The sequence below is a fragment of the Geospiza fortis genome, unplaced genomic scaffold (genome assembly GCF_000277835.1).
Source record: "Geospiza fortis unplaced genomic scaffold, GeoFor_1.0 scaffold333, whole genome shotgun sequence".
NCBI classification, from domain to species: domain Eukaryota; kingdom Metazoa; phylum Chordata; class Aves; order Passeriformes; family Thraupidae; genus Geospiza; species Geospiza fortis.
The window spans coordinates 2486200-2499833 of NW_005054347.1; the positions used below are offsets into that span (position 1 = coordinate 2486200).

The window sequence follows — 13634 nt, forward strand, 5'->3', positions numbered from 1 at the left end:
AATAGGCACTTTCCTGGAGAAATTCAAGGTGTCCAAAACCAGATAAAAGTAAAAACCATCACAGGGCACCAGGTTATACAGTTTTAATGTTCCCTCAGGAATTTCTGCTTCTGAATCTAAAATGTGATTTTTTTTGTTTCAGAAAAAATCCAAGAAATCCTCAGAGACATTGACATTTAAGAGGCCAGAAGGAATGCACCGAGAAGTTTATGCACTTCTCTATTCTGACAAAAAGTAAGAGCACATGTCATCTGTGCAGGTTGTGGGGTGGCGTGGGCTTTTGGTGGCAGGGCAGCATCCTCTTGAAACCAGTGGCAGTCTTGCTTCCCAGATTGATTCCCGTTTGTGCTTGGCCCATGCTTGTGCTCTTCTCTTAGTCATGGACAGTGTATGTTTTCCCTCTTCTAAATTTGAGGGGTTTGCTTGATACAGGAAATTAATTAGATACAGGCAAACAGTCTAATGTAGCCAAGCCAGTGCTCTTAGCCTTTGTATCTAATTCTTTCTTAATCTCAACTGGGAGTAGCACCTGCTTTTATATCTGCAAAAAGAGTTCTGAGCCTAAAATCTCTTTGGTTTTGTCTTGGACTGCTCCTTGCTTCTCATCACCAGCACTTTTCTCCACCACAGGGATGCACCTCCGCTGCTGCCAAGCGATACAACTCAGGGTTATCGAACAGTCAAAGCAAAACTGGGCTCCAAGAAAGTCCGGCCTTGGAAGTGGATGCCTTTCACCAACCCAGCGAGGAAAGATGGAGCCATGTTCTACCACTGGAGGAGGGCAGCAGAGGAAGGGAAGGATTACCCTTTTGCCAGATTTAATAAAGTAAGTGGGAGCACTTTCAAACAAAAGCATATAAACAGCAGCTGGAAAATACCCTTCAGTTTCTTGGCTGTCCAGACGGGAAGTTGATTCTTTCAACATGTGAAGGCTGAGTTAAATTTGGTAATTGCATTTTGAATTGTAGCATGACCTGCAAGCATGTGACCATGGACTGATGTCTCCAAATCATTCAGGCAAAGCAGGCTTTGTATGTGGTCAGAGCTTGGTAGAGACCCTGGTGTTTCAGGTGTGCAGTCATGGATTTGGTGAGGAGAACTTGTGTTACCTACCTCTGTTCCTGACCAACACTCTCCCCCTGATTACAGGCTCAGGGTAGTAAAAGGTATTCTATTCTGAGCGAGACATAAAAGTCAGAAATCTTGCTATTTTGCTCAGTATGAAAAAAAATGGCTTGAGCTTCATGGCCAAAAAGGTGGCTTGGAACCTCTTGGCCAGATTCCAGCACAGATGCTGAATTACTTTGCGTTCCCTCTGAAATTGCTCTCGTGGTATCAGTGTGGTGCAGTCCCCTGTTCTTTGCATCTTACATTAAATTGTCACAATGTGTTGTTGTAATCTCCTGCTGTCTTTTGTCCCAGATGTATCTGCTTTGAGTGGCTGTGCCTTTTATGTGTATGCACAAAGAAAACTACATCAAGATTTATACTTCAAAGTCAGGACCTCCAGAGCTAGGAAGGAGCAGAGTTAGGGTGCTTCCGTAATGTAATTTAACTCCCTTCATGATGCAAATATGAAAGAGTGAGAAAACCATGTGCTAACATGATTCCACAAAAGCTCTGCTTGTGTGTAACCGTATACAATATTTTAAGTTTGTAACCCACAGAGCATCAGCTCTAACAAAGCTTGGCTTCCTGCAGAGTTAAGTGGTTGGTTGACCTTATATGTTAGAATGCTCCAGCTCTGACTGATGCTTTTCCTGTAGCTGGGACATTGGTAAGAGCCTCCTGTGGTATCTCTTCTCTGATGTCTGGGGTGGAAGTCTGAAGTATGACTCACTTAGTCGAGGCACCTACCTAGCTGTCTGAGTGAAACTTTGTGAGGCTAATTGTCGCTAAGACTCTACTGCTGGAACTGGTTTTGGCTGAGTTCAACTGAGTTTATCAGAGGGGGCCACACATCACATCTGGGTGTTTTAATTACATGATTCTCGTTTCCTTAACTTTATCAGGTACTGTGAGCTGACAGAAGAGCCTTCAGCAAGGCTGTAACCTTTAGATTAGTGGTACAGACCTCTGCCATCTGCAAATGCACAATTACCTAATATCAGGAGCAAGTCGTTACCCTTGTGGTGCTGTAGTTGAGAAAGTTGAAGGCACTGATGAAGAGTTTTGCAGATATTTGCTTTATCAGAGGAAATTTACTTACTTTTCCAGACTCTTGTGTGTTTCTTCTCACATACTTGATACCTCTGCCTGAATCTTTCTCTCCCCTTGGCATGAGCCTGTTTTCCTGTGTAGACTGTCCTGTTGGTCACTCAAGCTCTTTAACCAAGCTCCTGGGTCACTGCTCAGTTACTTTCCCTTTTCTCTGTGCTTCCAGTCTCCAATACAATTCCCTCCTCTTTGTTGTGAGATCCGAAATGTGAACTTGGGTTTCACCATGTACACTGAGCCTTGTTTCAGGCTGTGAAATAGGAGTATAAAAGCAGCTTTGCTGGTGTCAGAGCAAAGCCCTCTCTCAGCCAATACTGGTTTTTTTTGACTACCATCAGTAAAGGCTTAGTGAAAGAGTACGAGAATGGGGCAAATACATATTTTCCTATTTTCTGGTGGTCTTTAGCTTAAGGATTTCTTAATTTGAAATTTGTGTTTAATAATTCTTGCTAGGTACATTCAGGGCAGAAAGCTTCTTCGTGAGTAACCCATGCTAATGAGTTCTTCAAGTTAATTTTGTGTGATGTGCAAAGGTGCTTCCTCTGCTCATTTCAAACTGCTGCCTTGAGGTTTAGTCCCTCGGAGATCTTGTGTTACATGATGTAGTAAATTGTCCTTGCTGTGTACGGTGTTCTCTGTAATGTGACATGCCCTCCTGTGCACTCTCTTGTTCTCAAATATCCTTTCTTTTAACTTGTGTGGACTAGGAGTGAGTGTTCCACTTACAAGAGCATGGTGGATTTATGTGGGCTGTTTTTCTCTATTTTTCTCATAATTTTTACTGTTCAGTTTGAATTTTTACCTCTATTAGGCATTGTGCTGATGTTTTCACTGAGCTGTCTTGTGGCTCCAGGATCCTGAGCAGTTTCAGCTAATTTAATACTCATAATTTTGTGAATTTATAGTGGGAAATGTTGGACTGAGAGAGGTTTTCTGGGCCATTGAATCCTCCTCTTGGCTCTTTCAGGTCCTCCCACAATCTAGTCCCTTTCATAAACTGATCAAGTTCCTTTTGAATAGCACTTGGCTTTTCCTGCCCCTGTGCTTCCTTGGGAAGCTCTTCTAGGCTGTCTTTGCTCCATTTCATTTCCAGGTTAAATTTTCCATGTTAAATTGCCATTTCTTTGCAAGTCAATTTCTTTGTTCTTATTTCAGTTGTTCTTTTCTTCCCATGAGTGTTCCTTTCATTTCATCTAACATACTTGAAGCCTGCAGTCAGATTCTCCTTCAGACTTCCTTTGCTAGGCTGTGTTCTCTTCCAGTCTGCTGTAGGAAGACAGGCTCACCACCCCATTACTCATGCTCTTCTCTGTACTTGTTTCCATTTCAGTGCATCTCTCCTGACCAGGGATCAGTAGTGTTGGAGTTGGTATTCCTGCCAGTATTCTTGTTGTGCAGTTGAAACACTGCCAGTTTCTGCTGGAAATCCCTCTCTGGGGATCGATCATATTTGCCTTTTCGTGGTTATGTTACATTTGAATGTATTGTCAGCCCGTGGTTGGCTCAAGCTTTCCATCTGCTCCCATCTTCTGATTTCTTTCAGGGGTTCTCACCTGAGCAGCCATGAATGGGGCTGAGGAAGTGTTTTGGAAGTGTCTTTGCTCTTATCACATTCTGTTGTCTGATGAGGCATCTGCCACCTTCCCTTCTATCCACTGCAGAGGGCCCTGCTGGCTCTTCTCATGTGTGTGTGCTCTCCTCTAGAAATTATTTTGTTTCATGATGTGCATGGGACGTCCTTACAGTGTCTGGTAAGATGGCTTTGCTCCTGTTGGAGGTGGTACTTGAATGTTGGGGTTCAGTGCATCCCCAAGAGATCTGCTTCACCTTTGAATTTCTGTGTCTAAGTGATAGAGGAAGGGCAGTAGACCTAAAGAAGCTGTTACTTGGAGGCTCAGAAATGCTCCTCTGAGCTGTAGGGAGTTCATGAGGATGACTTTCCTGATGACAGGACACAAAACCACAGTGGTGTTGCGGCACACCTGCTTGCATGCACACTGTTTTCTTCTGGAGGCAGGACCTCCTCAGGCTGAGCAAAGTGTTGCTGCAGGAGGGAGTGAGAGGCAATAAGGGAGGAAAGCACAGGGTTATTTACACTTTTGCTTTACCACATGCTAGGATTTCCCCTAATGTAGTAAATATTTTTGCTGTTTCTTTAGTACTCATGTGATACTTGTGCTCTGGATAGAGGCCTTGCAGAGCAGGCCCAGGCTGGGGACAGGAGTGTGGGCTTGGTCCTTTAGGCACCGGGACACTGTGAGAGTTGGACTGTCATTTGGCTCTGTCATTCTGCTGGGGAAAAGATCTGTGGGAAAGGGAGGGACAAAGTTATTTGCCAGGTTTATGGCCTTCAGTTGTACAGTACACAGTCTTTCAGATCTTCATGATACTGTCTGCACCAAACATGAAAGAAGTAGTCTGAGTATCAAAGCAGGTGTGCTAAAGGCTGGGGATTACTGCCCCTTGCCTTTCCTGTTCTTCCTGTACAAGTGAGCATGTCCTAACCCAAGAGTCAACTGTCAGAGCACTTTGTGCCAAGGTATTGGTTTTGCTGTATGGGAGGAATGCAGGGAGGCTGCCTGAATCTTGGCTTCACTGTCATGTTAGCCTGAAATTTTGAAACCCATAGTCAGGATGTGGGTTGCTGACCTCTGCCTGTGTAAACCATTTGAAACAGGTTTCAGCCTCCTGGTAGGCTTCCCTGGATGTCACATTATGGCCTTGGGATCACACATTGCTCCATTTCAAGTCCTCTTCCTGCTCATCATGTTTCCTATCAGGACTCGTTGCTCAGGGTCTTGGCAGCCCCCTCCTGTCAGTGCTGTGCTCATGCTCTTGGCTCAGGTATCTTGGCAGTGAGGAGGGTAGTGCTGCACGAGAGCTACCATGGTTTTCTCTCTCTCCACAGACAGTGCAGGTTCCTGCATACTCAGAGCAGGAGTACCAGATGTATCTCCACGACGACGCGTGGACCAAAGCTGAGACAGACCATCTCTTCGACCTGGCTCGGCGCTTTGATCTGCGCTTTGTAGTCATTCATGACCGCTACGATCACCAGCAGTTCAAGGTGAGTCCTGAGGGCCAAGCTGCTGCAAGCAACCTGCTGCTGTGGCATGGGCAGGGTTTTCTGCACTTGAAAGACCAAATTACCCTTTATATCAACTTAATTAGGGAAAAAGAATGAATTATTGGTGGCAAGGAATATTGAATTTCCAGCACGAGGCATTGCTGTTTGCTTTGTTTGTAATTAAATCCACTGTGACTTGTTCTCATTCCCTGTTGTGTTTTATTAGAAAGTTAGAAGGTTTGCGTCTGCCAGGAGAACAGCTCGTTGTTCCTTGAAGATAAGGCAGCTGGGGAGTTTATTTGAGCAGGCTAGGTGTTCTGTATTTCAGTCTAGGCCCTTGGAGAAGGATCTACTAAAACCCTGGGGGCTGGGACTTCTCCCTGGTGCTGCTCCTGACTTGTGGTCTGACATGGTGCAGGTTTCCATCATCTCTGCTGTGGAACAGGGACCATCAGTGGTCTGAAATTGCAACCCTGGTGTCATGATTGCTGATCTACTATACTGGTTCCATGCCTCCTGGTGACATAGGGAATGATGTGACATCTACAGAACAGCTCCTTGTTATGCTCTGAAATGCTCACATGAAGAGCAAAGTAAAATAACAAGAGTATGCCCAGCTGAGCACCCCAAACATCTTTTGGGCTTGGATTAATGGAACACAACTCAGTTCATGAAATCATGGGCAGTAGATGCTGCTGATACCTTGTCTGTGACTTGAATGACCATTGTCTAGAGCAACTCAGAGACCTGCACATTTGTTGCAGTTTCCTGCTTGCAGGCTTTCTCCTCTCAACGCTCCTTGCATCCTTTTATCTTCACTGCTTGGGATGTTCCAGTGCTGTATTGTCTCTGAACCCTTAGCACTGTTGGATCTTTTGGTGGGTATTTTTAAAGTGGTAGCTGTGAACCTGTGGCAGTTAATTCCTGCAGCTCACTGAGAAACTCCTCTTTCACTGTCATTACCCTGGCACTGCAAGGGTCTCTGCTAGGCCTTCCTCCCAGGCACTGTCTCTTGTACTGTATGTGACATCCTTGTGGTCCTTAGGTGGCTGCTGCACAAGGTTTTGCTTAGTTCTTCCATAATGTTGTCATCCTGTGATGTCTTCCACAGAAAAGGTCAGTGGAGGATCTGAAGGAACGGTATTACCACATTTGTGCCAAGCTGGCAAACATTCATGCAGTTCCAGGCACAGACCTAAAAATCCCAGTCTTTGATGCTGGCCATGAGAGACGAAGGAAGGAACAGCTGGAAAGGCTTTACAATAGGACACCAGAGCAGGTAACTTGGGGAAGAGAGCATCACTTCTCCAGAAGATTGATAGGTTGAACCAGGAGGTATATGATGCAGGCCAGAGGGTGGGAAAGGTAAAGAAGGGCTGCACAAGAAAAAAAGCAACACCTGAGTACAGCTTTTGTTGTTGGGTTAATGTCCCTTTAAGGAGGTTAAAAGGACAGTCATTGAGAAACCTGACTATCCAGGAGAAGGGTCTACATGAGCAGAGTAATGGTCTCTGGTAACTGCCAGGACCTTCTCAATGGCACTGACTCTATTAGTCCTCTGATAGAAGCAAATTCTCAATGTCATCATGAGTACCAGAGTTTCATGGAGAGAGAATTATTTATTTGAGAGTAAAAATCTTTCCAGAAAGCATCAAAGACTAAATCTACATGCTTAGTTCTTCTCTGTGTTGAAGCTATGTAATGGTCCTACAGTTCAGAGATTAAAAAAGTGTGTTCTCCATAGTCTGGGGAGAGCATCCTTTTCAGTTAGTTCCCTCCAAGGACAAGTTCATATGTGACTTACTCTGCTTCTTCACCCCGCTGACAGGTGTCAGTACTAGGCATAGCTGCTCTAGGTTCTATATGCTATGACTGGGGAGGGGAGTTTTTTTCTTTTCACAACACTGTATTTGCAACTGCAGCATATTTGGGCTTTTTAACCCTTCTGTGCTTTTGATCTCTGGAAGATGGGATTAGTAATTTATGGATTGTTGAAGGGTGCATCATAAATGTTGTGATACAGTACCTGTCAGGCTGTAGAGTGGCATTGCCGTGGGTGCAGGGTAAGGTTATGGAGTGTAACATGCGCTACAAATCCAAGAAGTTAGGCAGGAGCATAAAATCATTCCGGGGCTGGCCCAGGGCAGAGCTGCTATCGGTAGATGGCCCCCTTGCCTTGCCAGGCCTCCTCTGCTCTCTGACTGCCCTGACGTGCTCTGGTCTGCAGGTGGCAGAAGAAGAATACCTCATCCAGGAGCTCCGTAAAATTGAAACCAGGAAGAAAGAGAGAGAAAAGAGAACCCAAGACCTGCAGAAGCTCATCACAGCTGCTGACACCACCACTGAGCAGAGGCGTGCTGAGCGCAAGGCTCCCAAGAAGAAGCTGCCACAGAAGAAAGAGACAGAGAAGCCTGTAAACATTTATCTTTCTTTTTTGTCCCCTTTACCCTGTTTATGCTCTGGCTGGGTAATGTTTTCTGCAGCAGTCCTATGGGTATCAGGCCCTTTCTGGGTGGTGGGAGTAACTGCTGGCTGCCTTCTGGCAGATGTTTTTTGGTTACATCTTTGGAAGGCAGATTGGTGTAAGGCAGCCATTGTCTGAGTCCCCGGTGTGCTCTCAGTCTCTCTCCCATTTGAAAAATGCTGGTTTAAGCGGTGTGCTCTCAGTCTCTCTCCCATTTGAAAAATGCAGGTTTAAGTCCTGTTTATCTTTCCCTGCCTGAAAAAAGAGATGAAATAATGCCAACTGTTAATGCATCATGGCAAGGAGAAGCATCTCTCTCCCTTCTTCTTCCAAGTGTATTCTGTTACTGCTGTGTAGGGTTGGCCCACAAACCCATTGTCTTTCACCTGCCTTATTTTTCTAGTTCAAGTTTTCCTTTCCTCCCCAGCTCCTGGATCTCAGCAGCATCTCCCCAAGCTCAGTACATGCCTCTCTCCTGACCCTCAGCTGTGATCAGAGCAGCCCTGCTGTGGGACTCTTGTATTCTGGGAGCTATTGGCTATTTCTCCATGAGCTCAGCTGCAGTCTAAGGGGCCCAGAACACAGCTTTCAGTTCACATTTGGTGCCACCTCAGTTTCCCTTACTGGAAAGAGGTGGACAGCATGGACTGATCCAAATTCAGCACCTTTATTAGGAAAGGGCTGTTAAAAAAGTCTCAGATGTTTCCAGCGAGTCCCTGGGAATTCCTGTCCCTCCACCTTGTGAACAGAGAGTACTTGAGTAATTTTTCTCCAAAAGATTCTGTACGGAGAGTGGGGAGAAGCAGTGAATTCTAGACAGTTATTGCTTGAATTGTGCCTAATGGCCACCACATCCTCTAAACACTCTTCTGGTGTGTCATGTCCTGTGTGTGTCCCTGCTGTGTGATGAGAATAATACCACTGGGCACCTTGTGCATTGAGTTCCCTAAAGGGTTGTTCTGGGAAGGCTCAGCCATGGCTGGCATATCTCCCTGTAAAGGAAGCAGTTTGTCCCTGGTGGGAATGAACAAAAGGGGGCTAGAGAACGGGGCTGGAAAGATGCTGAGGATGCCAAGGCAAGGGAGTCCACCCCTAAATGTTGGCTAGGACCTGTCTGCAGGCATGCAGTGCATAGGCACACCAGGGTGGGCAGAGAAGCAGTTTCTGTTGTTGCAGTAGCATCATTTCATCCATGACAGAGTCCATTAGGAGTCAATTACCAACTATAGCCAGGAAATGTTAAGAAAAAAATTGCATTTTAACTAAGAATTTGAATCGGGAGCTGCATCAGCATCATTTCAACAAAGGAAAATCATTTAGCAAAGAGTCAATTGAGGTTGAAGCGTTTACAGCATGTACAGGCTGTACAGGCACATGAGGCAAAAGAACCCATTTAATTGCTTATTGCTGAATGCAAGTCAGAGTTGGCTTGGCTGAGGCAGTGATGCTGATTTCCCCACACTGCTTGTGTCAGGGTGTTCAGCAACAGGCTGAGGGGCAGAGTTCAGGGAGTTTGGAAGCCAGACTTTGTGCAAAGGAAGCAGAGAGGATTGGTTTTTGATTGCAGCCTTGTTTGTCTCTAATAAGGCAAGCAGGGAGGCTGTATCCTACTAAAGATCAAGGTGATCTCTACAAGTTCATTAGCCCTGTTGGTCGTTAGAGAATACTTTTTCCTTCATGGTCATGTTTAGGAGTCTTTTCCCAGGTCCTCTCTTTATAGGACAGACAACAGATAACTGAAATAATCTTAATGCCTGGCCATGCAGAGTGGTTTGCAGGGTGCCACCTCAAGACCAAGACCTAGAGATAGCTGATAGGGATGTGGGAGTTATTGGCAGGGAACTTGAGAAATTGAGTTACTGTCCTTCAGCATCTCTTATGATCTTGGGGCCATCCTGGCTGTCTCAGCCCTGTCTGGAACAAAGAGCAAGCTGCAGAGCCTCTCTGCAGAGAAATCTGGGAGCAGCAAGGCAAATGCTGCCTCCAAAGAAATGGGGAGATTTGAGGTGACTTGGTTTTGGAAAAACACAATTGTGCATGTGTTTTGCAGAGGTTGTGGCTATTCTTAGCTTGAATCATAAGTATTGCTGATCCATTCAGGGGAACCCACACCATTCACTGCACAGATAGCCTGGTTTAATAGTTTAAAAGTCTGCTCACCTTTTGCTTTGCTCATCAGCATAGATTTTTAAGAGATTGTATTTATTTTTTCCATTTCATTGAAATGCAAAATGCTCTACTGTTAGCAGCAGAAACTTGGAATTTTGCTGCATTTTAATGCTGTGCTTAAAATATGAAGAAAGAAAGAAAACTGTCTAATGAGTGGACAAATGGCAAAACATGGATGAATAGCGGGCCTCCCTGGGAGGGGGCAGTCCTTGCATCCTCATTAGTGGCCTCAGGTCTGTACAGATCAGAGGTTTCTCAGCTCATTCCTTTGAGAGTTTACAGTCAAAAGGCAAGATTTAGGGAAGTCCTGGGCTGTTTTGATCAGTGAAATGAGTCAAAGTCGGATGAGGATGATACTCTGCAAATATGTATAAATACCATGTGGGGTCAGGGTTTCTGTGTGGGTGGATTTAAGATGCACTGTGTAGAGCAGTGCATTTAAACCAACTGACCAAAAATGTTTGAGTTTTCCAAAGATGCCTTGAGTAGTTTTCTCAATGAATTGCTTGGGATTTTCCCACTGAATCCCATTGCTCGGGATTTTCCTCTTGCCTCAGCTCTGACATGTGGCCGTGGCAGGTGGTTCTCTGTCATAGGAAATGGTGTTTCCCCTTCAGATAGTCTCTATATGAAATGTTGTGTTTCTTGTGTTTCCTCCATCAACACATCCTGTTTCAATCTCTTTCAGGCTGTTCCTGAGACTGCTGGCATCAAGTTTCCTGACTTCAAATCTGCAGGTGTCACGCTGCGGAGCCAGAGGGTAGGCTCTTGTCCTGTTCCCATGGGACCTCTGTTAATGTCTTTCACTTTGCCTGGCTCTCTCCTCATCCTTTTATAGCTAAAGAAAGTCAACTTCTTGCCTCTAAAATAGGAAAGGAATTCCATAAATGCGGAGACTCAGAAACCTGGAATGCTGGCTCTGTGGAAGCCAACTCATTGCCTTGCAGAGGCACCTGAACTTGCCACTAGTTTGTCACTAGTGTGCCTGCTCTGCTGTTAGACACCTGTGACAGAGCCAAATGGAGCTCTCTAGTCCGGAGCTCACAGCCAGAACTAATGGGCCTCTTGGAGCATGTGTGTTGCTAGCTGAGAGGTTCTTTTGGAGTGGTTTGGGCTGGAAAGGACCTTAAAAATTATCTAGTTAAGATTATTAAGAACTGCATGTTCAGGTTCTGTCTTGAAAAAAGCCAGAAACACAAACACATAGAATTTTTAGCTTTTCTATTTACATTATCTTAGAACATATTTTTTGGAAAAGCCCCCATGTTTGGTCTGTTGCAGAGATACTCCTGAGTAAAGAACTTTCTTGCTGTTTTTGTATTGCTTTCTTATATCAGCAAGACTTGACACCTGCCTCTTTGCCACAAGTCTTGGGATATCAAGTAACTTAAACGTGCTTGGTCAACTGAATGTTTTCAGAGAAGTCTTGATATCAAAATCTTGTGTGCCCATACAAGTACTTTGTGCTTTTTTCCTAGCCAAAAAAAAAAATAATTAATTGCTTTATTGTAGCAAAGTTGAATAAGTGCATTCTTTGCCTGGCATCCTCACTTGGCACAATAAATTTAAAAGACTGTTTTTATGGAATGTTCTTTTCATATCAGACTGGTTTCAGATCTTGCTGGCTGTTAATAGAAATGTGTTTGGGGTCATGCTGCTTTGATGTACTGGTGCATGTGTGTGTTAGAGGTGGGATGCCTCAGCAGGGTCACTGCTGAGGGGCCCCTCCAGTGTACCAGTGCCACCATCTGCAGGATACGTGTTTGAGTGAGGGGCTACAGCCTTGAGGAAACCACAGTCCAGAGACAAGCAAGATTGCAGTGCAGGTGTTGAGATTTATTGAGACGTGGCAGATGTGTTCTCCAGCACTAAGATAAACAGAGTAATTTATGGAGATTGATTTGGATTTTGAAAACTAATAAGTAATGGTTGATCTTTTCTAATTTTTTTACCCCCTCTGGAAGAGAAACTGAGCAATAATGTATCAGTGATGAAACCATCTGGCAAAGCCAGCAACCTTTTTGTGTGCCAAACAGGCAATTCAAATCCCAGCCTTCATGAAAATGGGTGCTGCTTGCTTTTATCTGTTCCCTTTAATGCTCACAAGATGCAGTGTTAAGCTGAGGCATGGCAGTCTGATTCAGCAACTTTTAGCCTGCAGTATCCAAGCTCCTGGAGTGACCTAGAGCAACTTTCTATGTTCTTCTTGAATTTTTTAAGGAGATAAATGCTGTTCTTAGAATTACCAGTGGTTTGTGAATTAAAAAGATGGTTCATCACTGATCTAGGTGAAAAAACATCACCTTGCTGTTTGGAATTGTGAAACCTAACTCTAAGCCAGAAAAATGAATTCATTTGTGGCTTTTAGCCAGTCACCTGGCTTCCTTATCCAAGCCTTCCCTGTTTTTAAAATGGAACCTATTAGACTCACTTGCTTCAGAGATGCATGATGGGGAGAATTAATTACATGAGGTCAGTACAGGCCTTTTGAACTGGCAAGAGGTGCTGAAGTGCCAAGTGTTATGGAGTTGACAGTCCATGCTAATCCAAATTATTTTACTTGTGGGATTTATATGGCAAACCCTCTGATCTCCAGTGATGTGGAATTGATCAGGGTGGAGGCTGACTAGGACTAAGTGAGGAATTGGAATGAAGTGCTGGAAATTCATACTCTGGCAACATCCAGCATAAGATGTTTTGCCCATAGCACATTGAAAAATTATTTCTAAAAGCTTGTTCTGTCCTGCAGTAAGTTCTTTTGCCTGAAGATCTAAAGAGTTCCTCACCTAAAGGCTTCTGTTTTCCTCCTTTGTTTCATACTTTGCTACTGTGCTTTATGCCTTTCGTGGTTAGGTAAAGTTGGATTTTGCAGTGAGATCAGGGCTCAACCTCTGTCATGTGTGAAAAATGTACCATATCATCCCCAGGATAATAGCACTTACTCTTTGATTAGAGATTTTTTTTTCCTGAGGATTTACAATTAGTCTGAAATCTGAGTTAAAATTAATTTATAGAAATGAGTCCTTGAAGAAAAAGTTAGGAATCCATATTCAACTTAATTTGTTCCCAGTAGTTTTTATGACGATAGCCATGGCTCTTCAAATTCCCTGTCATTACAGCTTACACAATCTTATGGACAGGCTGGATTTGAAGACTGTTTTTTTCCTCCCCCTGTGAGGATTAATGGTCACTTAGAGCCATTATTCTTCATAACTGAAAGTTTCTCCTTCAGCAGACGCTGAAGAGTAATCTTCTGCAGTGACTTGGACAAGCTGGCTGCTATCAGACTGGCCTCAGTCTCCCATTGTTCTCCATGGGACTGTGGCCACAGGCAAAGAAGGCCACAGCCCCCGTGCCCTTGCTCTGCATGGGATTTCCCTCTGCCTCCTGACAGCACAGACTGCAAGTTTCTCTAAGGCAGTGGGACGCTGGGCATTATGAAAAGCTTCCTCTTAATTCAAGGCAGTGTATTGCCTTGGTGCCACTGAGAACAGGGGGCAGTAGCAGATGTTTGGAAAGGGGTGAGCCTTCTAAGAGTTTCTTGAGAAGAATTTTAGACCTTTGCATTTGATGTTAGTAAAACAGTGTTATGAGAATAACATCAGAAGTGTGTTATTAATCCTAAGCATTGCTTCTGGAAAACTTCTTGTTATACCAGCTCTGCTCAGCTGGGAGGTCAGACAGCCAAAGAGCCAGAGGAAAAGAGAAATGTGTAGG

General features: G+C 44.4%; 1 protein-coding gene across 1 annotated transcript in view; it reads left to right on the forward strand.

The window, feature by feature from the left end:
- The window catches only part of DMAP1 (DNA methyltransferase 1 associated protein 1), a 29862-nt gene that overhangs the window by 2770 nt on the left and 13458 nt on the right, over positions 1-13634 (forward strand). Inside the window, exons 2-7 of the mRNA XM_005423114.3 lie at positions 143-234; positions 631-826; positions 5126-5284; positions 6396-6563; positions 7512-7697; positions 10606-10677. Coding sequence (XP_005423171.1) covers positions 143-234; positions 631-826; positions 5126-5284; positions 6396-6563; positions 7512-7697; positions 10606-10677 — 873 coding nt within the window. The remainder of the gene's footprint in view (positions 1-142; positions 235-630; positions 827-5125; positions 5285-6395; positions 6564-7511; positions 7698-10605; positions 10678-13634) is intronic.